Source organism: Astatotilapia calliptera, chromosome 12 (genome assembly GCF_900246225.1).
Source record: "Astatotilapia calliptera chromosome 12, fAstCal1.2, whole genome shotgun sequence".
Classification (NCBI taxonomy): domain Eukaryota; kingdom Metazoa; phylum Chordata; class Actinopteri; order Cichliformes; family Cichlidae; genus Astatotilapia; species Astatotilapia calliptera.
The window spans coordinates 3,453,538-3,481,471 of record NC_039313.1 but is presented as its reverse complement, the minus strand read 5'-3'; the positions used below and the strand labels follow the sequence as shown (position 1 = coordinate 3,481,471).

Here is a 27,934-nt window from a genome sequence, read left to right as displayed (position 1 = left end):
AGTCTAAAGTCATAAAATTAATGACTCGAGTCTGACTCGAGTCCAAGTCATGTGACTCGAGTCCACACCTCTGGTAATTACTTATCAGAGGGATGCACTAATAGTTCTCTTAAAAGCCTCTACCAGATGCAAAAGTGAGAGAACTAACAATGACTAGCAGGACAGATCATTTTTCTGCCCTGTTAGCTTCTCCTCACTGCATTTAAAACCCTTCTCACATACAAACCCTTAATGATGCTACACTATATCGCAAAGACCTCGCTATATCATCTCAACAGAGCACTTTGCTTTCACAGTGCTTTCTTGTGGTTCCCCAAGTTTTAAAAAGCAGAACATAAAGGACAGCCTTTAGCTATTAGGTCCGTTTTCTTTGAAAGGAGCACCTTGTTTGGGTGCTTTTCGGGTGAGGCTTAAAACTTCCCTTTTTGATAACGCTTATCTTTCGGGCCGGATTAGGTGACCCTGCAAGGTTTCATAATTATATGGGTACAAGCACACGCTGCTGGAGGAACTCCCATAATACACTGAGCACCTCTCCTCTACTCTCTTTTACTCTGCAGGCATTTATATGCCACTATTGCATGCTATTAACCTTGTGCCTTGTTTCTCCTGCAGTTTGTACTTTGTCCTCTGTCTGTTTGTTACTTTCTGGAGCTATTTGGGAACTTTTTTTTAGTTGTGGTCTCCCTATGCTCTTCTTTTCTCTCTTCACTTCATCCAACTTGTTAAGGCAGATAGCCTGGTTCACGAGTTACTCTACATAGTATTGCAAGGTCTTTATGCAGTGAAAAAGTTATAAACAAGAAAAAAAAAACATGCTAGTTTTCTCCATTACAAGAACATTCAATAAACTCTTATGCAAGTGGGTGAATATAAAACACAAAGGGTCTGGCATTGATTTTTGCTAATATTTTGCATGGGCGAATGACGCACACTTGTATTGCTTCCTTTCAGCCAACGCTGTTGTTGTGTCTGTATTTTGTACCTGAAGGCACGCACAACAGAGATATCGTTGCGTGGCCTTCAAAAAACAGGAAATCATAAGTCACAAAACAACTTCTGGAGTCCATCAGACATCACAGATTGATGGTGTAATCATCCAGTGGATTTCTCATTTAACGTCACGAGGTTTAGTTATTTTTAGTGTGCAGATGGTCAGCCTGCAGGACTCATCCGCCCCTTGCAACTCTTGTCCTTGTCTCCTGCTTGCAGTGTAAATGTCTGATAGATGTATGCAATATATGGCAAGATAAAGACTCCGTCTCTTCCAGATGATAAAATGGAGGTAAAATTCTCCATTAGATCTTGATTCAAACAGCTGAAAAAAAAGAAAAGGTTTCTTTTTGAATCAGTGCTTTTAATTGATGGAGCCACATCATCAAAATACATACTTCTGCCCGTGAGTCTGCTTCACAATATCTCCAAAATGCTTGCAATCTTCTGTTCTCACAACATGTTTGTGCCTTCTCGTACCCTTTTACCCTCTTTGTTGTTGAATGCGTCCAAACAACCAGAGATGTTGTGAGTGAGCTTCTGTTTTTGATGAGTAGAAACCTTGAGGAAGCAAGCAGGAAAATGATTTCCAATAGGAATCCACCCAGCTGACACACTCCAGCTGGCCCTTGAGGCGATCTGTTCATTTTCAGCAAACTTTCAATAGGGAAGACGAACCAGCGTGAATGTCTACTCTTATCATTTCTTTTTATCTCAACTCTAGCAATTGATATTTGGTAATACATGATTCTCGTGGAGTTTTGATAAGACATCCAATATTTAGGTCCACACTAGTTGTTTGTATGAGAACACCCTGTACCAAATGAAATTGTTATTGCTTTTCCAGCACTGGTCTGTGGTAGGTAATGAAACTCTGGCTTCCAATTCATGTTTCTGTTGCCTGTGGTCAGAACTGAACAGTGTGTGTGAATGTCTTGGTGTCTGGGATAATGGAAGACATCGTGGCAGTACACATCAGTAGGTTTCATGCTTATGGCTTGGTTAAAATGCAGTGTCCAGGACATTAAGTGATACAAATGAACACATTTACCTGTTCTGTTTATAGCAGCAATGCTGTTTGAACATAGGTTTACACCAGCAGACAAGAATTATTGATTCCTTTTAGCGCTTTACAAAATCAGCACTGACATTCTGCAGGCATTTATTCATCATTGTGGAGCACAGGGTTGTACATTGACGTTTCAGATGTTTTTCCTGTTATGCTGCTAAAATAAATAAGTAAATTAAGCTAATATTTGTGGTGAAGTGAAGGGGAAGAGCTCAGTAGTCTCACAGCCTGAAGAAAGAAATGGCTCCAAAGTCTGGTGCTACGGCAGCAGATCCTGTATCGCTTGCCAGATGGCAACAGGGTGAACATGCAGCCACAGATCCTCATTGATCAGGCCTTTGGGGTAGCCAAATTTAGCTACTTTACTTACAGTATGTGATCAGTTCGACTTTTGATTTTTCTGAATGTTTTTGCCCTCTACTCCTGTCACTGATCTTTTAGTATTTGTTTTGTGCTTGTCAGTATAGGAATCTCAAAAACGTGGTGGATTTTCATTTACGAATCTAAATCAGTTTAAATGTCTGATTAAATGGGTCACTCCAAGTTCATGTTCATACAGAGATGAAGGCCTGTTAGCGCATTGCACATCTCAGATCTTTAAAAACAACACCCTTTTCCTCCTGTAAATGCTTGTCTTTGTCAACAGATGTATTACTGAGTCTGTGCAGTCTGAGAAAAGAGGAAATACTTCTTCTTTAACCAGATGAACTGTGTTCAGAGAACACTTCAGCTGGATCCATTTCACTGAAGCATCCTTGAATGAGATAAGAAAAAATGCAGCTCAAAGCTGCCGATCTCTCGCTACCGCTGACCCGCACCTCCTTGTGATTATATTTATGTTTATGTGTCAGGATGCGGCATCTTCAGTTCAAGTTTGATGCTCTACTGTAGCACTAGTTGTAAAATTGCACCAGGGATGCAGCAACATTAAGCAGTTCAGCAGCCCCATAATTATGGAAGAGGAAAACCAAGAGCTAAGCTGAGTCAGGTGGACTTGACCTTATGTTCTTGGTGCTTGCACTGCCTTTGGCCTTACAACACTAAAACAAAACCGCTACGTGATTACAGATATGTATTATAAAGCATCATAAGAAAAGTTCAGTGCATCTTTAAAGAGTTCTATATAACACAAGACTATTAACAAGTTCACTTGTTTTTATTCCTCTAATAAACTAAATTTAAGCAGACTTCTAAACATTACAGCTACTAACAATCGTCAATCACAAATTTTCTACAGTCACAGGGGACAAATTCAAATTCATCAACAAGTTCAGCTCCTGTCCCCATCCTATCCACACAGCCAGAACATCTGTAAGAGCAACAAGAGTTTAAGAAATGCTGATGTGCTACACTCTTTTTCTTTAATGTATTGCATTCCAGTAGAGTTTTGCCAGGGATACACAAAAGCATTTCTAGAGTTATATAAAAACCCGACAGAAGCATATGCTCTCCTTTAATCTAAGGTGGTATATTATAATACCCTGCTAATAGCCAACACAAAGTTACACTAATGACACCACACCGCTGAGGCCCTGTGCTTTCAAAATGATATTTTTCAGTGTAATTGGAAAGTTTTCTAAAGGCAGCATTTATTCATGTGTTCGTGTGGCATAGTAAACTATAGTGTGCCTGAGTTTGATGCCTCTACATATGAATAAGTCATATCCCAAGGCTATTCATATTTCATCAGACATCCTCATCTATAATGGACACTTTGCACCGGCTGAGGCCCTCACCTGATAGGGGCTGTCTCATCGCCCCTGTCCAGCCACTCTTGTGGAGGGATGATGTACATACACCATAGACCCCAGTTGTAGCCGTGGGCGGCATTAGCGTACTGCTGCACCTCGAACGTGTTGTACTTGATGTTGTCTATGGCGGGCAAGATAATGCGGGTATGATCCTCCTTCATCCGGGTCAGAATAGGTTCAGACCTATGGATAAGAAAAGAGACAGAAGTTAAAAGCTGGCTTTCTGGATTAGGTATGCCGAAGATTCATTGCATAGTTGCAGGAGGTGAATGAAAAGAGTGAGAGGTGTAGAGTCTGCAACAGGGCAAGTAACAGATCTGTGCATATATTCATTCTATCTGCAGAGGTTTGAAGCATTAATATTGCAAAAATGCTGGTCAAATCTGACTGAATGGATAACTTAACTGAATATGAATGTAAAGTGAAAGCTGTGGATGTGTATGTGCAGGAAACCAATGCATTTAAATGTTAAACAAAAAGTTCTTTAGTCAATAGTTGCAAAAAATGCCAGGAGCAGCTACAGATAGCTGCAGACACTGTCTCGACTTTTAAACCATTGCCACACTGACATGCTTTTTCAGTGTAGATGCAGTCTGGTAAACCAGCATTTATTCAACTTTCAAACCAATTTCCAGCATCTGCTTCCCTCTCCTGTTGATGATATGAAGTTCTTGCGAAATGAATTTTCTGTGTAACGACAAATGATATCATATTTGATATCCCTCACTCACGAAAATCCAATGTCAAATAGTGACACGCATTACAGAGAGACGCTTGCAAGGAAGAGTCCGAGACAGCCCTGCTGTGATCGTCATCTCATGACTTTTTCCCTCCCAGGCAGTTTTGGCTGGCACATATTAAATGGACTACACGCTTTCAAGACTTTAAAAATCTCAAGGCAACATCGAGATATTAATAAATGAGATAAAACCAATTCACAACTATCTTAGTTACAGCATATAAGAGAAGTTACATGGTGAAGCTAAGACTCCAGTATGTCCATCCATCCATCCATTGATTTTTCTTCCGCATATCTGATTCAGGGTTGTGGGGGGCTGGAGCCTGTCCAAGCTGTCATAGGGTGAGTGGGTACACACTTGACATGCTGCAGAGCTAACACATCGAGACGCAAACATTCATGCTCACATTCACACCTACAGTCAGTTTAGAATCACCAAAATGCAGTTCTGTTAATAGCAAATGTAGTAATAGTTAATAGTTCTGGTATTATCTTCAAAGGAAATTAAAAGACATTTAGAATGATTTGACTCACTTGGTCTATAAAACATACCATGCAATAACCTCTCCTTAGCTTGGCCATGGGCAGAACACAATGACAGTCATGTGCTTCTGGCCCTAGTTACATTTGTATAATCTTCCTATGCTAACAGATGATGTCCTCCATATTTTTAAAAGAGCACTTCATATGGTTCATATGCTACTTGGTTATGGGAACACTTTTCCAAATTAAAAAAGAGAAAGAAAGAAAACAAAAACTGGCTGCAATCATTACTTGATAAATGCATTTCTTTAAAAAAAAACACACACACACACTCCCCTCTCCAGTTTTCTAACTGTCAGTTTCTTGGCCCTGACTCATGTCCTACTTCCTCTCTCGCCCTCTTCAAAAAGTGGAACTCATTCATCTTCCAAAAACAAAATGACTTCTTATCACATGAAGGTAAAAGACAGAAACTACAGAGGGGAGTGAGACGAACTGAACTGTTTTGGGTGACAAAATAATCCTTTAATAACTTGAAAGCCCTGTGATTGACTGGCCACCTGTCGGAAGTCTAGCCCACCTTTTGAACCTATGACAGCAGGAATAATCTAAGACACCCCCGCGATCCTGTATGGGACAAGTGCTTAGAAAATGGATGCTTTGGAACATACAGTCTTATCTGTACTTACTGTATTAACTGTTAGAGAAACATGAGTTCCCTCATTTAATTTGTGACTTTACTGATGGATGTGGGTAAGTCGAACACAATAATAACGTATTATTTTGCTTTAGAAATGGTGGTACAGAACAAAGAAAGCTCTTTCATTTATTTTTTGTCTTCATTTTATTTTATACAAATATATTTTATGATAATATAAACCTAAGGAAACTTCATATTAACAGACGTGGTGTCAGTCTTTTAATTCAGTTGTATTTAATGTAATTTCTTCACTTAGGCACCAACGCTACCTGGTTATGGGAAAATAATGGTAGTTTGAGTCAAATGTTTGTCCCTTCACAAAATTAACCCTATAGTTTTCAAACTTAAGCTTCCCCAGCCTTTGTTCCAGTTCCAGTTTTATTTTATGTCGGATCAGTCCTCTAGCATCAACATTGCACAGGGGAGATGATCTAGGTCATTTACGCTGTAATTTTTCATTAACTCACAAAAAATGAGGTGCTCACTAAGTTCAAAGTGAAAAGAATCATTAATTAAATGAAAAAATTCAGGGTAGACTAAACTACAGTAGACAGTTTAAAAAACAAAAAATAAACAAAACAAAACATTTTCAGCTAAATATCAGTTATGCTTATATGTGTGTGTGTGTGTGTGTGTGTGTACATATATATATATATATAGAGAGAGAGATACATATATATATACATATATATATATATATATGTATATATATACATATATATATACATATATATATACATATATATATATATATATATATATATATATATATATATATATATATATATATATATGTATATATATATATATATATGTATATATATGTATATATATACATATATATATGCACAGTTGGGCAAAGCATCTATATGAAAAATGGCAATCACTAATTTCACTAATTATGTGTGCTGCCTTGTAGGCTCAGTCATAAAAGCTTGTTAATATTGCACAAGATACGCCGTACAAGCCAAAATTCATTCTTTCACTCTCACATACATATATTCTTCTTTCACATACATATACTTTCACTCTCACATAGTTTTATTTTAATTTTTATATTTAGTTATTTTTATTCTCATGTTTACACATATTTAACACACACATTGCAATATTGTCCTCTCTTATACATTTATTTTAATGTACATATTTACAAATTTTCACTCTAACATAGATGCATTTTCATTTATGCATTCCTACATTTTGCTCTCATTTACATGCATTCAATTCAAAACTGATTCATGTTTGTGGCTGTAATGTGACAAAATGTGGGAAAGTTCAAGGGGGCCAAATACTTTTGTTAGCCACTGTATGTTTCTACCTCTTCTTCTTTACAGTATTACAAGAATAAAACATATCTGACAGGCAACAATAACCCTCACGTTAAGTGAAATTTGCATTGATTTTTCATTTAAATCATTTGATATTTCCAAGCCATTTAAAGGGTTAGGTGTTCAATCCAACAATTTAGTCTCTTAACCTGCGTAAGAACAATCTTTTTGAAGGCTCAGATGTGCCATACAGTGCTTGACTATGTAGTGAAACAAAGGCTCTGCTTTTACTTTGAAGACATTTTTACTGTAGCAGAATGCATGACGTGCTTTGCTTGACATGCTCAGCAAAAGTGTTGCTCTGAGCACTTCCTTACCTTGGGCAGATCACCCTGTCATTCCAACCTTTTCCATTCATCTCCTTCTGTCCTTGAGCTCCCACAACACCCTAACCCAGCCTACACCTTCTTTACTGCTGGAATACACGAGAGTGATAAGATAAGAGACAGTGTGGAAATGAGAACACATCTGCTTTTGACAGACGAGGCTGTGTGATCCTCCTTTCTTTATCTGCTATCTCGTGTTCCTTACATTGAGGCCGTTATTCATCCACATCGGTCCTAATCATGCTCAGTTGCAAATAGCAATGAGATTTTCCCTTCTACCAGTAATGACTCATCCAGTACAGCAAATACATGCTGACAACATCCATCACCGCTGGCTCCACAATGCCATTTCTTATATTCAAAGCAGAAGTCCTCTTGATTAATGAACTCTTTGACTACTTGTCTTTCAGTGCAGTCTGCACTTTTGTGGAGGTTCACACCAGGCTGTGCATGCATTTCAGATATTAAAAAAAAAATCAAGGAAACACAATCTATTCATATCTACTTGATTTAACAACAGCAGCATCACAGGATGTCTCATTATCTGTCCTACCTTTGCCCAGAATTGACGTAAAAGCCCTGCAGTCCTCCTTTCAAGGCTGCATTTTTTATTTAAAAATTTTAGATTAATGGATCTCAAATAGAGAACGATACTCAGGCAGAGAGTTATCAGATAATGGGATCTAACTACACCCTAAGAGCAGCAGGGCCCTAAGTGCCTAAAATAAGATCTTCTTTAATTCTGCATTAAACTCAATGCTGCAGACCGTGTGAGCTGCCCTATAGAAGTAGCTTTTTTTTAAATTCAGTAACTTAAAAAAAAAAAAAAAGACCCTAACAGACCCCTAGCAGAAAAAAAAGATCTATTAGCACTGAGGTCTTTAAATCTGCTTTGAGTGAAATCTTTCAAAGTTCTTAAAACATATTTATCTTTATTTTGAATGTTTTTTTTTTCATAACTGCGCTTTTATGATCAGGTTTCTCACTATAGTTAAAATATGATTAACAGCAGGTTGTGAACCCAATATGGGCCTTGCCAATGCAATTGCCAATTAAATTATTGCATATTATTGGGATTTTAAAAAAAAATTGTATTTCATCACAACATTTTAAAACCAGTCAAACTGACATTGCAGTATGGTACAATTTAGATCTGACAGTGCTAATTTGTGTTTGCTGTGTTATATAGGATAAAGAATCTAAGCCTGCAGTGCCTCTGGCCATCTTTAAGTGCATTAATCTTTAAATGTGCAGCCGTCCACAGTCCTTTCGCCTGGCTGTTTTACAGAGCAGCTCAGACATGCATATGTAGAGTAGATATTAATATTGGGCCAGTCTCCTGCCTCCAATAAAAAAGATGCAGGATTCAAAGAAGGGAAAGGTAGCCATGCAGAATTTAAATTCATTACAGGGTCGAGGCTTTTTTGAAGTAGATAGCGGGATGCAGAGGCATGAACTGGAAAAGGATCAAGGCGCAATGTTAGATTCCTCACCACTTCTAAATGCATTTGCCAAAGACGTGGTTGATATGATACAAACGTAAAGGCAGCATAAAGCCCTGTCTTTTCAGTGCTTTTTGGAGGTTTGCCTGGCCTGTGCTCTGTGAAGCACTCAGTAAGGCTGCAGCCTCCTTTCTCATCTCCAGACAGATATAAACACTGAGCCACTGCCAGACGCTGTGAGCGAGAGGAAAAACATGATTTACTTTATCTAAAAAAATATTTCCCCAGCCTTCAAGACCTCTGGAATTTATGTACCATTGAATTTAATATAATACCACTGCACCTGCATGGCATAATAATAAGCAGAAGGAGTTCTGTGAGATTACCAAAGGAGCCAATATCAAATATACATGTGGCAAAAATAATTAAAAATTACAAGAGGACTGTTTAATCCATTCCTTAGCTTTCTGAATTCCACCAGTTTGTCTCTTCCTTACAAGCACTCACCAGGTCACAGTGCAGCAGAACATTCAACATTCATCAAAGTGTTGCTTTCTGAAGCATGTATTTCATTACAACCTCCCTGCATCGACAACCTTATCTCCAGCGCACACTTACGGGAGCTGCTGCTACGTTGTTAATGGTTAATCGTTAATAACCTGAGATTGCAACTGTGCAAGAGACTTCAAAACCAAATAAATATCAATTTCCTCCCCTCCGCAACCGTTTGGTTGAAGTATGGCATACAGTAGGTTCTAATTACAACATGCTCCTCTTTTCTGCTATCAATCCTGTTTATTTACATAGCACGCGGAAGGAAATTGGTCGTCTTTGGAACACAATGGACAACGGCTGCCCAAAGGATGGATGGTTAGAAACTACAGGAGAAGATAGACTGCGAGCATTAAGCCGGTGCAAAACCGCATTAACCACAACGACGATTTCATATCCTCATATTCAAGCGGCGCAAAGCCACAGAAATCAGACTCCATCGCTCTTGTGGTGCAAAACGTTTGCTTATTAACTCCTGAAAAACAAGTGCTTCACCAACTTTTTTTTTTTTTTACAATCTTCCTTTTACAAAGCTGATAAAAAGCACCTGACACCACATAATTTCTATCAGTCACAAGCACTCACGGTGGAAGTAAGTAATAAAAAAGCCTCGAATGTGAATTTTAGCAAACTCTAGTTTGTTTTTAATCCCCATAAATCATGCTTATTCACCTCATATTTTTCTCCTGGTCACCCCCCCACTCCCACCCCTGCAGTTGCTTAATGCCCCCCGTGTTTGAGAACCACAGTCATAAACCAACATGCTGTGAGGGAATGGGAAATGACTAAGTGCGTGATACAGCATGATACAATTATGTTTGCTTAAACCCAATAATAAGTTATGCGAAGTAGCAATACATTTCAGCTGCAAATGTACAGCACCTCCGGGGAATACCACGCCAATGAATCACAGCGATGCCACTAAGAGCTGGCAGCATTGTCTCTGGCTCAGTATGCATAGGCACTGTGTACAAGGTCATTGAGGGATATTCACCACAACATCTAGAGGAAACATCCATCTCACTTATCACTGTATGTGTCATAGTGAATAATCACATTATGATAAACGGCTTCTCTTCCATTTGAACAAATAGAAAGTGTAGATACCGCCAGTGAATCTGAGTAAGAGAGTGCATGCTGTTTGCAGGCATACAGTAGATAATAAATGCACACACTCTCTCATACACAAAGAAATCTAAGCGGCGTGAGCAAGCTTGTAGAAGTTGGCTGTCATCTCTTCAGTTGCTATATTCCTTTATCCGGCGACTACTACTAAAAAAAAAAATATCACAGGCATTCTGCTCTACTTTCCACTGACTTCTGTAAATAACACTTCATGCAAAAAGCAAAAACCGGAGCTGCAAAATAAAACAAAACTAACAAATCTTCAGCTGCAGGTTGTCAAAGGAAGACGAAGGTGATACATCGGTGAAGGTGTGTGGAGCAGAAAGAAGAGAGCGTCGCACGGTGAACAAAATATGCTGAGGTGGCTTTGGCATGTGGAAGAGGGACGGATGGAGAGGAGGAAGCCTACGCGGAGGTGAGTGGGGTATGTTGCATCAATGACAGGCAAGTCTACTTCTGAGCAAGAACAGATGGGGAAGCAGATGAGGGAACCACTGGGGTGTCAGTTATCATCAGATATGCACCTAGGCATTGATGCAACTTCCTTTGTGAGTGCTGTTTCCTGCCCGGGTCGTGCCACTTCTGGGCCTGTAGTTCCCATATGGGCCATAAATGGCCCGTCAAGCTTCAATAACCGCGGCTTATCAAGTCATCTCTTGGTAAAGGTCCCTTTGATTGCTGACTAATGTTGTGGTGGGATGTTTATAGGTCAGGCCCACTCTGACCTTTAGTGCTTTAATTTCATCTTAATGAAGCAAAACAGAACATTCTGATTACATTATGCCAGTTTACAGAATAAACACACAAAGTTCCCACGTCTTTTATTATAAAAGTTTTACCTGTGAGCAGAGAAACTTTACTGGTAATATGATAGAAAGTTAATATTGGAGTTTATATTTGTTCTAAAATAATCATTGTAGTTGCTTCATTTTCAGAAAATCCTTAAAAGCAAATTCATAAGTAAAACTTAACACAGAATCACATAGTGTAGTAGTAAATGAGCCCAAGGAATAAATAATGATTGTTAAATGATCATCAAAATCATCACATAAAGAAAGACGAGTTTTAAAATGCTGTTTAAACCAGAATGACATAGAAACAATGTGCTGCATAGCCGACTGGATAAACCCAAAGATGATCTGGAGCATCTGTGGCAAGTGAGACAAATGGGCCATAACAACAGCAAAACCCCCCAAAAAGAAACAAATTCAATTGTAACTTTGGGCACTTTGTTACAGCAGCCTGTCACAAACACACATTACTTTTCCAAACTGAATTGTGAATGTAGATTTTGATCCATCATGCAGTACCATCTGGAAAAGATCTGACTGGAAACAGCTTCATTTGTCAGTGTGACTATGATCCCAAACACAGCGCCAATGCAGTAAAAGCACGTATGATTGGAAAAACACACACAACACTATCAGCCATGGATTGACCTCCCCAGAGCCCGAACCACAACATTCCTGAAGCAATTTTGGATCATCTTGACAGAGAATGAAACAAAAGCCAGCCAGCATCCAAGGAAGAACTTTGAATATCCTTCGAGAAGCCTGTTTAAAGAAACTACAAGAAAGATTGTCTACAAGAGTTCAGGCTGTGTTAAAGAATAAAGGCGGTGTTGTGTTTACATACACTGCTAAGATGGTGAAGGGTTGCTTACAAGGGGGACTGAATATGAACATATACTCAGTTACCAGTAGGGGGCTCTGTGACTAAGAATGATGGAAGGAGAGAAGAAGTGAAGTGTATGGTGAGATGTAAAATGGCGAGCTACTGCTGAATATTTACGTTCCATTACAAACAAAGCCGTCTCCGTTCTTCTGTCGAAACACCACAGGCGGTCATACTAAATACTGACTGTCATCAGTTATGTCTATTATAATATCAGTTTTCATCTTATTTTAAAGTGAACAGTGAAGTCTGGAGAGAAGAAGTGAAGGAGTATTTACTTGATTATATATTGTGTGGAGATCAGGGAAATTATTTTACTGCTATTGTCCAGATTAATAATGTAATCTACAGTATTGATATTGCATTCAGATGTTTAAACAATGTGTGTCTTTCAGAAAGACTAAGCCACAGGCTGACAGGAAACTGCAGGGTTGCAGAAAGTTTGCAGAAGTGAAACCGAAAGCATTCTGAGGAGCTGGTTAGACGAGGCTATGTGAATAACTAGGGTATTCAAATTGTCTGTTATACTTTTATATTCTTGTATTAAGCTTTTAGTAGAGGTTCTTGATTAAAACATTTATTTAGTAGATGACATATACATAGTTTCAGTTCGGTTATTACATATATGAGAGTGGCTTCTGTCTCTCTGTCTGGTGAGAGGTCAGGAGCTAGTCGGCGAGGTGAAATAGGGTGCAATTGTGGTTAGCACACAGATACACACACACACACACACTTAGTTAAAGAGAATCATTTATAGGTGGAAGTTTAATCATGTTTTGCTCGGGGTTGCAAAAAGAGCAGTTTGTCGCAGAACTGCTGCTGATGTGTCAAGATGATAAGCGAGCATCCGGCAGTGACAGGAAGTACCTGCCATGAAGATAGAAGACAATGTTCTTTTTAAACTGTGTTAAAAGTCATTGTGGTTTTGATTTGACGTATCCATATATTCTGTCTGATGACGCATGAGGGGGTGTCAGTAAGTTCAATCCCTGATGGTATAAAAAATCTGTTTATGCTTTGATTAAGTCGAAGATTAATTCCTGTCTGCGTACAGAGAGGTCTTCCCACGCGTGTATTCATTAAAATCAATTGTTTGACCAAGATCTTCTGGACCATGGTTGTTTGTACTCTCCTCCTCAATATTTGAACCTTAACAATTGCTTACATTTATTGTCCTAATTGTAGAAGCATTGAATACACTGAATGTCATAATTATAAGGAAGACTTGACTTATTTGGGAAATTTTGGGAGGTTTGATCAACAGTTCTGTTGATTGTAGAGACATGTGCATTATTTCTTTGTGTTTTTCTTTTGACCAGTTTATGACTAAGAAGAACTGGCATGACAGCTGTCACAAATCTGAATAGCACATTTGGATGTGTTTATATTTCTTGCATCTATTTAGCTGTAAAGATCGAAAAGCATTCAGAGATGCTGTAGACTCAGTCTTCCTCATCTTCTTCCTTGTCCCTTTCTTGACTCTCAGGCAGCTTCCAGGGAACAAAGCTTCATCAGACACTGACTGCATGACAGGCTCAAATTAGGTGCCAATTACATCTTTTTGAGTTACTTGTTTGCCGTTAAACTTAAGCAGCAGGCAGACATTGGACTGAGACCCCCAGAAGTAATTTCATATCGCAAAATGAGCCCAGAGCCTGCAAGTAAAATAATTTTGAAATGCACAACATTTGAGCTACCTCTTTAATTACACTCACTCTCACATTTCACAGTGGTTGACTCGCTCTCACTTGTCGTAAGTGTGTATTTGCTCGACAGGTAATGCCATATTAGCCGGGCTGTCTTTTTATCCAGCTCTAACCAAAAGTGATTCTTACAATTTAAAAAAGGAAATGCAAAGAGGAAAAGGATTACCAGCTAGAAACCCTTCTGCATAATAAGCGCCACTGTCCTGAAAAACGCTGTCTCGGTTAGAACCTCTCCTGGTGTTTTATCAGAACGCTTAGATCAGACCAGACTGCATAATTGAGTGATAATAAATTTACATGACATCCCTCTGTTCTAAAAAACATAAAAAGCAAAGCACAAAGGCAAAGGTGAGAGAGGACAGAGAAACCGCTTAGACCTTTTCAAGTTAAACATGACCTTACCAGCCGGTGTTGAACTCGACGTGAGCGTCAAAGAAGCCGACGACGGGAGCCGTGGCCGCGTTCCAGCCATGTATACGGGCCCGGATCAGACCCTCCCGCTTGCTGTTTCTCACAATCTTTACGAGGCCTGGGTAACGTTTGTTCACATACTGATCCAAGTTGAATTTCAGCTCCACTGGAAGAGATTAGAGAGAGCCCTCCTTTAAAAGACACCCACATGACAACAGGAAAACATTAACAAGGTAGCTGTAGTCAGTGATTTTTAGCTCAGAAAATCCCTTCTTTCCCCTTTCAGCGTGTTTAACTTTTAGATTACACCTAAAGAGAAATAGTGATCACCAAATGCAATCAGTTATTCGTATTACTCACTAAAAAAGCCATTACTTTTCTTTACTAAGTACTCATCAGCAAGAGCAATCAGCAGCATTACTTTCTTAGCCAACCCAGCTCTGATCAAACGCACACCCCATCTACTCTGAGTTTGAAGCTTTATTCAGTGATTCATGAATGTGTGCTTATCAGTGACTGAGGTTTGCCAGCTCAGTCAAACAGAGAGACAGAGCCTAATAGAGTCCTGCTCATCCCACAGACAACTGATCGCGTTCTGGTGACTTTACATGTGGTCATGGTGCCTCCTGGTCGGTTACTTCTGCTAGGAGACCAAAAAAATCAGAAAAACATGATTATATACCTCCTTCTCACCTCCAGTGTGGTATGATGTACTACAAATGGGACTAAGGTACCCAGAACAAAGTCTGTGTGAGCTGAAAAGCTGAGCATACGAGAAATAAGACCCGAGGCATCAACAAGAAGAAGAGGGAAACATCTGGGATCCTGACACTAAATATGTCTACTTGTGCAGCAAGCAGTTTGTCACCAAGTCAAATATCCAGCTGGCAGTTTTAGTTTCCTGTACTCTCCAAGTTAAACTGAAGCATTTTCACATCAGCGTGTACTGGAGTGAAATTTGGATCAATTCAAAAGGCTGTGAAATACATCAGCTTTCTTACAGCTAACTCCACAATGTCCAATTCTGAAACTGTTGGGACCCTGTGTAAAAGGGAAATCAAGCCAAAATGCAATGAACTGCAAATTTCATCAACACATATTTTATTCAAAATAAAACTCAGAAAACAGATCAAGTCTTTAAACTGAGCAAAGGTACAATTTTAAGAAAAAATCTAAACTCAATTTGAATTTGATGGAAGCTGAGGGGACCAGCTGCTGGACTTTTAGACGAGGAATGTTTTAAGCTGGTGAAAGGATCTGACCGCAGGTGGGAAAGTTAAGCACTCAGATTCTTTTGGTACGAAGCCATGTGTTTGCTAAATCTGCACTATGCAGCAGTATGTGGTCGTGCACCATTGTCCTTTTGGTGCACGACAAGTCCTTTTCTTAAAAAATGCAGTACAGCACATCTAGATGCTTTTCTAGATGTGCAAGCTGCCAATTCCATGGGCATTAATGCACCTCCGATGAAGGACGCTTCTGAAATGACTGCTGGGATTAAGCTGGATGGCCTCTCTGCTCTTTAGTTTAGATGATTTGTGCATGTTTTTCAAAAACATGCAACTTCTTCTTTGCATGCAGGGCTTCAACCAGCTTTTTTGAATTTCTGGAAGTGTTCCTGAGCCGCTGCACTGATTTCCTCAACAAAATCATGCCTGTTTTTAATGTCTCTTGCACACAGCAGATGATCGTAATCTCTTGATGATATTATAAACTGTAGATGATGAGATACTCAAAATTTTTACAATTTTTACTTTGAAGAATATTATTTTGTATTTTCTTCTTAGAAACTCTCGTCTTTAGGAGCATTTACTTCTCCAGCCTTTTGCTGCTCCTGTCCCAACTCTTTTAAATGTTTTTCTGCGATCAAATTCAAAACAAGGCAATAATTATTTTTTCATGAAATATTAAAATTGGTCAGTTTAAACATTTAATGTGTGTTCTGTGTTCTATTGTGAATTAAATATGTGTTTGTGAGATTAGTAAATCATTGCTTTCTGTTTTTTCACCTACATTTTACACAGAGTCTCAGCACTTTCATATGATAACATCTGCTATAACTACAGCTGTCTTGTGAATGTCTCTTTGTGTTATCAGATAAATGATATTTATATGAATAAAACTAAACTGAGTTGAATCATTCAGAACTTGAAATGAAGTTTGAAACTTGAAAAAAAGCTCCGTTTTCTTCAGTTGTATTGCTTCCATTAGAGCATCTTTTAGAGGACAATGGTGGATTTGATGTACTCGTTAGAGGCTTATTCAAGACAATCAACTTGCAGCCATTGCTGACTTGCAATAAAGGGGATACCAGCAGAATATTGCTTACTTAAAACCATTGCAGGCTTTCTCAGCATCAAACCAAGGAAACACTGAAGGTTTCAAAGCAGACAGAGCACAGCAATCTAAAACATTTAGTCTGATAGAAACTTGATCAGTGGAATCCAAAGCGTAAAAAGACAGACCAAAAGTGGGTACGCCATTAGAAGATCAATACATCAAGCTTTGATCATTGATACAGAATTGGCAAACCAAATACAGGAAGAATCCAGAAAGTCAAAGTTCTGTCAAAAGAAAAATGTCTGATAGTGGTCTGAGAGGACTAAACACAAGAAAGAGGTCTGCTTCAGAAGAACAGTAAGAACCCTCTGCTTTGCATCATTGTGAATAAGGATTCATAATGAAGCAGAACACTGATTCTGAGCATACTAGAGCAGCGGTCCCCAACCGTTTTTGCGCCACGGACGGTTTATGCCCGACAATATTTTCACAGACCGGCCTTTAAGGTGTCGCGGATAAATACAACAAAATAAAACTAGTACCGGTACCGAAAAAAAGAAGATTTATTCATAACACACGTGAAAAGACCCAGGAAAACACGATAACAAAATAACGCTGAAAACCGATAAAAACCCTGAAAACCACACATTTCACACCTGAGCCTCAACTCTCGCGGCCGGTACCGGCCCGAGGCCCGGGGGTTGGGCACCGCTGTACTAGACCATGCTTCCATTCAAAAAAAAGGGGAGCATAGCCAACACAAGAATACTTATAACTCCTCAATCACGATGTCATAAGTCACTGGACACTGTGAACATCCACGGTCACCACTTCATGCATAATGGACCTTCCATGTGTATGGACATGTGCAGGTATACGTATGTATATAAGATAAGATAAGATAAGATAAGATAAGATAAGATAACCTTTATTAGTCCCACACGTGGGAAATTTGTTTTGTCACAGCAGGAAGTGGACAGTGCAAAAGTTATGAGGCAAAAATTAGAATACAATAAGAATAAATAGAGTACACAACTGTACAGAATAGAATAAAATAAAAATGTACATATGTATACATATGTATATTTAGTGTGTACATGTGTGTGTAAATAGGAATAATAGTGGTACAATAGCTAAATCAAGCTATATAGTTTATGTCTTCCATATTTCCAACCATATCCATAATCACATACTGTGTATGCTACCATTGTATATAGTGTATTATCTTACTTTTTTTCATTGATTGTACTTATTTGTATTTTTGTATTTCCTTCTGATATCTGTACCTGAGCTGAGGTGACGCAAAAATTTCCCCGTTGTGGGATCAATAAAGTCTTATCTTATCTCGTCTTACTTAGAAATTCATCTTAAATTTTCCAGTAATTGTTTCATTTAATTAGAAACTGCTGGAAAACATGAGCTTTTCCTTTAATATTCTGTATAGATGTGTATAGATGTTAATGTTGTGTATTTCTATTCTAGTCACTTGAGACCAAGTTAACGATTTCTATACAAGTTACTGTAGTCCTAAGGCATTCCTCATCGCAAGTCTTTATTCCAACTGGATTATAATATTGTCTCTGCTCTGCTCTCCTCTCACGGATGAGGCTGGCTGTCATCACTGGAAACAAAGTTTGATGGGTAAACAGCCAGTTGTGCAAATTGCTGTCTGTGTTTCGTCGGAGGATAGATGGCTGTTTGAGCTTCTCCTCTGGGTTACTGCTGAGCGCTCCACTTTCTGAGGGAGAGATTAATAAGGAAGCGTGTGGCACATCGGCTCTGAACAGCATCCACACCTAGCTTCTGACTTCAGCTAGCAACATAAATCAGCCGGTGAAAGTATAAGAAAAATGGCAGTCTAATCCCCTGTGTGTCATTGAGGAGACATAGTGAAGGATTGTCAGGAGTCTTTTTCTAGCTGAAGGTCTTAACATACAGTGGTGAATGCTGCAGGGAGAGAGGGTGAATTTGCTGGTATCCTACTGGCCCTCGAAGAGACAGAAAAAAAGCATGAGCATTTAACACTAAATTAACCAGTAATCCCACAGACTGCAGTACCTGCAGACCCCTGAGGCTTTTTCCCATCATTTTAATTTCCATGATTTTGTCATTTAGTTCCCAATGACTTCATATCATTCGTTTCTAGTTCTATTTTACATATTGCTTTTTAAAAGTACCAGTATGTTGAGGTCCTAGGGGAACCCAGTCAAAAGTATGTAATTTTGGAGATTTAATAGATGCCCCTCATATTTGCCACGGGTCCTAGCTAAAGAAAAAAGAAAGGAAAAAAAAAGGGTATTCTTTCATTTTGTAGACAGGTACAGATGCAATAGATACAACTTCCCTAATAGGCAATTTGCAAAATTGTCTAAGCTAAGCTAGATTAATGGTGTTGAAGTCCACGTGAACACTACATCAGGTAAGTAAACAATTAGACAGAATTTGAATGACCATTTATTACTGTAAATGTATTTAACAAGGGTGCCATGGTAACAAACTTTGAAGGCATACTGGTAGTTTGTACTTATATTGCAGCTTTGCCCCTGCTCTTATTTTGACACCGTGGTACTTTTGCCACTACTACAGCTACTACAGAGCAGTCATCCGAAGCATTTTCTGTAAAAAAAGTACTTTTTAATATTTGTGACTGTGATGACATACATCTTTTCTGTGTTTGTAGTTGTGGCGGGGCGTGGTCTGAGAGACGGATGCACCTGCACAGCATCTGCGCTCCCACCTTTCTGGCATAAAAAGCTGTGCTGTCTGTCTGTGGTTGTTAGAGATGGTGATGTGTGCGGCTGGAAAGCTGCAGCCGCTGTGTGTACAGCATCCAAGTTAATAAGTATGCTGAAAAGCATTGAACTGTCAGGTCTGCTGTGGGTCATTTACAGCAGTAAACTATTTGAGTACCTCCTCTGCTGATGACATATATGAGGTGGTCATTTAGAACATTCATCCTGACAGGTTGAGATGATGTCGATTAATTTGAATCAAAATCAGCTTCTACTGTTTGATATTTTCAAATCACTCAAATTAAAAGTCAAGAGAAAAATCAATAATTTTATGACTTCCCCCCCCCCTTTATAAATCGGTAATGATGTGCACCATGGTGGTGTAGGTAGGTAAAAAGGTCCTAATCCAACATCAGGGCCTTTCTGGGTGCAGTTTGCATGTCATGTTCTTCCTGCGTCTGTGTGGGTTCTTTCCAGGTACTCTGGCTTCCTCCCTCAGTCCAAAGACACGCAGTTAGTGAGGTCAGGTTAATTGATGATTCTAAATTGGCACTGTGAGTGCAAATGTCTGTCTGTCTCTCTGTTCCAGCACTGCGACACGCTGGCGATCCGTCCACGGTGTACTCATCTCTCACCCTATGGAAGCTGAACTCTGAATAAGATAACAAATGGATGGATGGAAAAGGTAACGACAGAAGAGGGAATGTGTTTGCTATGCATCACTTTGTAGCAGTTGGTCCCTAACCACTGCCTACTGCTGTCTCCAGTGTATTGAAAGGTTTAACTTGGGATACACCCACTCCATGTAACCAGCAGTTACTGTGCCTGTCATCTCTTGAAGGTTGAATGTTGGCATTGACTTCCTGTGGTCTCTGCTCACTGCTAGTCACTTTCTGTGTTGATACCCCTTTAATGTGTCCCAAATGGTAAGAAGCATCCCATCCTGCAAAAGCTGGACTTATTAAAGTTTGACTTTTTCTCTTTCATCTACTTTTTATCCAGCTCTTTAAAGGATCACAAAGGGATGGATACACATGAAAACGTTGTGGGAATTTAATAATAACATCACGTAAAATAATTTATGAACTATAAGGTTTGTAGGGTTCATCTTATTGAATTTAAATCAGTCACTGTTAGAAGCTGCATTGTAAAGCACCTCAGCAGCTTAGTTCTGATTGCACCCATAGCAGGTTTCGGACCTGTGCAGTGAGGCTCCTTCATCATCAGTCTACCCTGCAGCTACAATACAATAAAAGCTATTAGGGTGTAATAATTACTAGGCTTTGCTGGAAAGAAGAAAAGTTATGGGGCTCTCTCTGATCCTTGCAAATAAAACGCTGGAATGCATCCATCGGAAGAGAGTTATGGAGCTGGGAATACATTTTAAAGTACTGGCAATGCAACATGGCAGAGGATAACTATCCATCATACTGTGAATTTAAATGAATACATACTGTGCAAGGAACACCATGAATCCCTGGAAGTCATGGGAGGTTATAGAGTGCTGTGTTAAGGGTGGATGATGAAGTGTTACTGAACATTCTTTTTAAAGCCTGAACATTCACTCCTTCCTGCTGTCCAAAGAGATGTCTAACTGGCAGTCTATTAAAATTAACCCCCAGGATTTTCTCCTCCAATAAGACCAGCCTCAGAACACCTCTTAATTATGTTTTTGTCTGGCGAAGTAAAATGATCACCTTCAGAGGAAAGAGATTTACTTGTGCAACACAAACCACAGGCCACATTCTTTTAACTCTGGATTTATTGACTTGTCTCCGACACTGATCCCTGAACAGGCCAGATATCGATCGCTTTCATCAATCATGAGCAGAATAGTAAAGTTACCTAATGGGTAAACTGGCTCACCACAAGTAATGTGATGATGGATTAAATATTAAAAAAGGAATCATGTGCTTGTCATCCTGACACGAAAGCTTCCAGCTGAAACGCTGCGTCAGAGTACAGTACAGTTCGTCACTGTAAGTGGAAAACGTTTTTGTCAACACGCTTCAGAGTTGCAGAAATGATTTGTGCCGCGGCATGTCAGCAATATTGAGGTCACCCACCTCTCACGCATTTATTGGGAACAGCATGACAGTAAACTGGTTGGTGTTTGATCTTTTCCTCTTCTAACGTACCTGATCTTAATGTCTGAGCATCTGCTTCATTTTAAATTCTTATCGCTCAACATCTTGCTTGATTTTCTCTGAATAACTGACAGATAAATTGCTAGAGATACTGTACAGCTTGTTTGCTGCAAGCAATGACTGAAAGCTGTAAAAGTTGTAGCAGGCAAAATGCTTTTTGACATTGTTAGGGGAAAAAAGTCTACGCTAATCTTTCAATATACTGGAAGTGAAATTAGAGGGAACTAGAGTCCTGTAGCTACTCTAGGCTCTGTTATCTGGATTTAGAAAGCCTAGCCAGTTTTATCAGTCCAGACTAAAAGGGTAAAAAGGTTAACACAGGAAGTACGACGTGGTGGTGCGATGGGCCAGTTTCCCCTGAGAGAGCACGATTGCAATCCCAGGTTAAACCTGTAACGCCTGAACCATGAAACAAAGAACATTTACATTTTTTAACTAAATTGTTTCTTGAACCTTCTATGAAAAAATAAATAAATAAACATCAATTTGCATATGTGAGTTTTAGTTGGAATCATTTTTGCATGTATTGCTTAAAAATTTGTTAAAGATTTTTATTGAGCAATTTCTTCATGTTTTTGTCAGGAAAAGAAAAATTAAGCTGATGACACAGACGTCTCAAAGACTCACACAAGATCACGTCTAACACTTGGGTGAGACTAAAGTCAGGCGTATGACTTATTTTTAAAACAGGAAAAAAAAATCCATGCACACCTTCACCACCATGTGTTATATGGGACAGTTTAATTAAATTTTTTATGTTCCAGAACTTAGAAAAATTATGGAAACTTGGTGGCGCTTATTTAACCCTTGTGTGGTGTTCGTATTTTTGTTACTCACCCAGTGTTCATGGGTCTGGTGGACCCGCTAGAGTTTTGGCTTTCCAAATTAACACTATCAAACAATTTTATGTTAAATTACTCAACAGATGTTTACTTCATCCCAATTACAAGACATATGAACAGCAAACATGGTTAATTTTTTCCCTTTACCTTTGTTAGATCACATTTATGAATTAATGTGCTTCTTGTTTTTCTTTTATATAAAATGTTATAAATAAATCAGTTATAATCAAGTGGAGTGAGTGGAAAGACACAACACATTTACACGTGAAAAAATAATTAATTGTTTAATTTTTCTTTTGAAAAAAACTGAACACGGGTCTCACAGACCCGAACACCATACAAGGGTTAAGATAACTAAGAGCAACGTATTTATTCTAAGTAGGGCTGGGTAGCATGAGGAAAATCTATGTATATCATGATGTGCTTAAATAACATTCAAATACAAATGTTATTTTGAAGCATATAGTGCCTAAACATGCACTGGTATACTCATTCAAATTGACCACTCCATATTTGTTTTCTACTTTGAATACAAAAACTCAGAATGAATTAAAAAAAAAATTTAACCATCAGCTGCACACAGATGTTTTCACAAATGGCAGTATTGCCACAGTAAATCTCTATCTGTGGTTTTAACAAACAAATAGCAACAATAAAGGACATCAAGCAATAATTCACGAGACAAAATAAAACAAGTGAAATTACAAAGGTGCTCTTTTTTTAATTGTAACATATAAGAATTATAAGACAAAAAAATGTAGCGACCTCAAACCAAGAACAGTCACAGGCGTCACAGCTGGTTTATTTAACGTTTTCTGTGTGGGGAGACGTTGATATGCAGAGTTTAAAACAGTGATAACTTTGCAATGGATGACTTTTCAGCTGGTGGAATAAATTTGCTACCTTTTGCAGCAATAGTTTCAACAGAATACAACACGCATGGCAATTTATACTCGACGGTTGCAATAAAACCATTTGAACCATCATACTTGGAAAAACCTGCGATACCTCGAGTAAATTCGATACATCGCCAACCCCTTTTTCTGAGACTACTAGATGCAGTTAATAAAGAAATGGAGTTCTGCATTGTGTGAACTTCTAATTCATATATTTGTTTCAAGCCTTTGCTGGTGGGAGGAGCTTAGAGCAGAGAAAGAAAAGCTGCAGGAGGAAGGCTGTGTATCTATTTTTCTAGATTTCTGCTTCCTGCTGCAAATTTAACCAAAGAAAACTCTTGTTCCTTAATTATTTCTGCAAATGAGGACTCAGTTCCATTCAAACAAAAAGAAATATATTTAATTGTATATTCAATTGAATGTGCATTTTCTTTGCCTAATTAATTGTCTGTGAGAGGAATTTCTTGCTCTTTGCTAATGAGCATGCCGTCTGTTCTGAAGAATAAATCTGATTTAATGTATGCAACGTTTAAAGCAATTCAGTATTGACTTGAAATGTATATTACAAGCTGTAATCAACATGGCTTTCAGTTTATATCGTGTTTTCATTATATGAATCATTAAGTTGTCAATTTATGATGGTATCTGCTGGAATTTAATACCGTAGGCCTCATTGAGTCTTTCCTTGCTACTCGCATTATGAAAAGCTATGAACTGGAGTCATCCTGACTGACACACACAGTCACAGCTCATCAATGGGGAAGGGTAAATTTAGTATAGCACACTAGAAGCAGTGCTACCTGTCATCAAACAAATGTCACAGTGAAGAAAATGTGTCGCCGTGGCATGGCAAACATGTTTCCTGTGTGTGATTTTTTACTCCAGGAGTGGCTGTGCCTCAGTTCATTTCACTGAGTTTTACTTAAACGAGCAGGGACAGTAAGAGGCAGCCACTAAAGGTCAAACAGTCCAGTCTGCATGTTAATTTTCTAATGTCACAGCGCCGCAACTCCCAAGACACCACTCGCACATCTGCACAAATTATCATCAGTGTTGGTAAACATACACTAAGAGAAGCTGATGGATGCGATAATGACCTGAAACTGACCTTTCATTACAGATGAATGAGGCACGTGGTCAATTAAAGCACAGTGCAGTCACATGCTGTTAGTCATGTAGTGTGATGTCTGCAGACTAACGTTAACCTCTTTTACAGCAGTTTTAATTTGTCCGTTTTCAGCAGAGACAACTTTATTGTGACAGTTTTGACAAGCTTCCATTCCTGCAGTGGCCACGATTCTGGGGTGAAATAACTTGGAAAAGAATGCCGGCTTTATGTTTTGCTACTTTACGTTTGAGCCAGCATTCATTACTTTTTTGCTGAACCGTGCACATGGACCAAAAAGCAATAAAGATGAAGATAAAATCAAAAGAGTGAGTTGAATACTGGTAAAACTACAGGACTGAAGGGAAATGTAATGTTGAATCCATGCAATGCTTTTATCAGTCAAAATGAGTGATGATGAATGGATAAAAACATTGTAAACCCAGATTTTATTACTTCACAAATACATAATTGATTCCCTCTTTTTTCCTTTTTCTTTAGGTAATTGCTTCAAAATTAGATTTTTGAAGGCGTTCTACACGTAGCCATGTACTTAGAAATGCAACCTAATTATGTATTTGTTTTGCAAATGCTGCTGACTGACTGGCTGCATTAATGTGTCCTACACTCTTTGAATGAGAACCTTAAAGAAGAGACAGCTAGCACAGGCAGGTACTGGACCAGAAACAATCGCACTAGACAAAACAACAAGTGGAGACTGTGACATGACCAGAACTTGCATTATCGGTGCCTTTGAAATGGCTGCTTTGAAGATGTTGACCAGGTCTGTGACCATTCACCAACACTCGCAGTGTTCAGAACAACTTTGGCACTTCAAGATGGTGACAAAAACCTGCTACCAGGGCCATCAGTTTGCAATTGAATGTAGTCAAGTTGGCAACTACTTGCAGCTGTTTATAATAATGTAGTAATAAGCTATAATAAATCAGGAAAAGATCTGTGCTGGAAAACCTAAGAAGCATGAGAAAATGACCAGAATACAGCCAGCAGAGCTGAGTCCCCTACTGCAAAGAAACACATAGACGCTTGGCACAGCTGACTTGGATTTATTGAAATTTTCTGGCAATCTCTCTTCCTCTATAAATTGGACTGCAATTATGTGCAGGCGACCTGCACAATCCCTTTGCAATTAAAAGTGGTTACCAGGCTGGGTATCGTCACTGATTCACAAGGTTCCGATTCGATTCAATTTCAACTCAGACAGTCAAAAATATTATCATTGTGATCATTTATCATTACATATCCATATTTTATATGTATATATAAAAACAAAGCTGACACTCGTGAGACTTCACCATAGGTTTGAGCATCACAGCAGGTGGCTTTGTGTCAAAGTAACTGAAGATAAAAAAACAGAAAACATGAAGATTTTTCTGGCCTGGCTTTCTATGGCAGATAACCGCCTTAAAAATATTCTGCAGTAGAACAAAAACTGAGGAAAACCACGAATCAACATATGAACATTACCTAATGCTGCTGAAGTGAGGCCGAGCAAAGTTACAGAGGTTTAATTAGAGACACAGCTAAGCGTTTTGCAATTTGGCATAATTTTAAAATGAGGCTTTCTTGTCTTTGATGAATTTGGATTGGAGAGTGACGAAACCTGCAGCTTCAGAATCTGTGAGACATCGTCTTTCAGCACCAACAGCATGTACGTGTGCGTGTCGTCGGGTCGCGCTTTGTGTTTATATCTTTTTGCGGCATGCGTTTACCTGCTCTTTAATTATTTGCTGTTTTAGCTGTTTGGCAGTTGATAAAATAGTTTTGTGAGCTTGAAGCTGAGATTCTGGCATTTCTGGCAAAATACTTTTAGATTTCAAAATCGATTCAGGATTTGATGAATCACAATTGCTTTGTTCAAGCTAAAATCGAGTCAAATTGGGAAATCGATTTTTTAAATCCACCCCTATTAGTCGCCCAGAGGTTGAGGACTTTGCATGTGCATACACTGGGCACCCAGTTGGTTATCGTAATTACTTGCAATCACTTGCTAAATGCAAAAATATTCAATTGAATCACGGGGCAGCCACCAATTGCTTCTAGCCGGATGGAGGTTGCTGTCCTATCTTTACTGTAGTGTGACTGAGCAGCTAGTAGGAAACAAGACATAGGTGAACACTATGAAGGCGAGATACATAGTCTAAAAAGCAGGAAAGAATAAAACAGACAGGAAGCCAAGTATATTTCAAAGGGAAATGACTGCAGAACACATGCCAACCCAATTAGCCCGAGCTTTCGTACTACTAAATAATAACAACTGTTCCTCGTTTGAAAATAATCCACCGACGAAGTCACTGGAGAGGTTTTGTTTACTACTACAGTCAAGCCGATATAATGAGACATGAGGTCAGACTCCATTCTCTCTGTTCGCTGACTTTTAAAGCCTCCCTTTTTAATGGTCGGCAGTTAGAGGCTTAGTGGGGAATGGAAATGTGCCAGTGGTGACTCCTGGTTTGCCTTCTTTTAGTATGTTATTTATGCGTCCTTTTCTTCTGCCAGCCTGAGGGAGGCAGGCTTGCTACTCAGTGCCAAGTGAAGAAGGGCCAAGCATGGTCTGGAATCTAGTTCATTGTGACTCGCTCTCCAAACAGGAAAGCTTTGGGGAGATGAAGCTAAGCATCATCAGCTGCTGTGGGCACCGAGGAGTGGAGACCACTGAAGGATTTGCCCACATTGCCATGGAGACAGTAGTACACGGCAGTGTAGATGAGACAAATCCATCCCTGCTCCCCCCACTTTTTTTATGCTATTTTAAAACCTGGTGCTCAAGTGTTTACCCTCAGGGGTTCGCCATCACCTCAACCGTTACTCACGAACCCAAACAGACATAAAAAACTCAGAAAAGTGTGGTACAGGAACACATAAGAAAATACTAAAATATACCGTAGCATAAACAGACCAACAATTCAGACATGAATTTAAAAACGTCGCGCTGTTCCATGAGAGAAGACAGCCAGAGATAAATAAAGTGGCTGTCTCAACTGAATAAGCAAACCATAAGATTTTTTTTTTAATTCCCTGTCCGAGAATAAGCTTAGAGATAGGATCCTGATACAAAAAACAAAAACATGTTGCAATAAGGAAATACTGTAACTGGCTAGATTTCAATTAAAGCTTTCAGTTAATGTTAAAGAACAAAGACTGACCTCAACAGAAAAACAACTGGTATTTTTTAAGAGAATTAAAACCAATATAAGATATTATATTAATAAAACCGTGAAAGGTCTTACCACTGTCACTGTTGTCATCTACCAAGATGATCTCCTTCAGCAGGTGTGCCGGTGTGTGATTGACCACACTGTGGACGGAGCGCAGGATCACTGACAGAGCCTCATTCACAAAGATAAAGACTACTGAGATCTGAGGAAGGTCCTCTGGGTACGTCATCTGCTTACACCTGATAAAAGAAATGCAAGAATTATTCACCGATATTAAACCTACGCTGACTTTATTAATTGCATTTTTCCTTCAAAGGATTAATATGACTATATTAGAGAAGACAAAGAGTATATGCTCTGGTCCTTTTAGGTGTTCAGGTAAGCAAGGACAAAGTCATGAGTTACAACCATATCAAAGGCTAAAATGTTCATATCAGAGATGTTCGTGAGTTGA

At 38.9% G+C, this 27,934-nt stretch overlaps 1 protein-coding gene across 1 annotated transcript in view; it reads right to left on the bottom strand.

Annotated features, from left to right (window-relative positions):
• Window positions 1-27,934, bottom strand: part of galnt9 (polypeptide N-acetylgalactosaminyltransferase 9) — a 106,889-nt gene that overhangs the window by 51,271 nt on the left and 27,684 nt on the right. The window contains exons 3-5 of the mRNA XM_026186141.1: window positions 27,553-27,719; window positions 14,291-14,465; window positions 3,799-3,996 (exon numbers count right to left, since the gene is read on the bottom strand). Coding sequence (XP_026041926.1) covers window positions 3,799-3,996; window positions 14,291-14,465; window positions 27,553-27,719 — 540 coding nt within the window. The remainder of the gene's footprint in view (window positions 1-3,798; window positions 3,997-14,290; window positions 14,466-27,552; window positions 27,720-27,934) is intronic.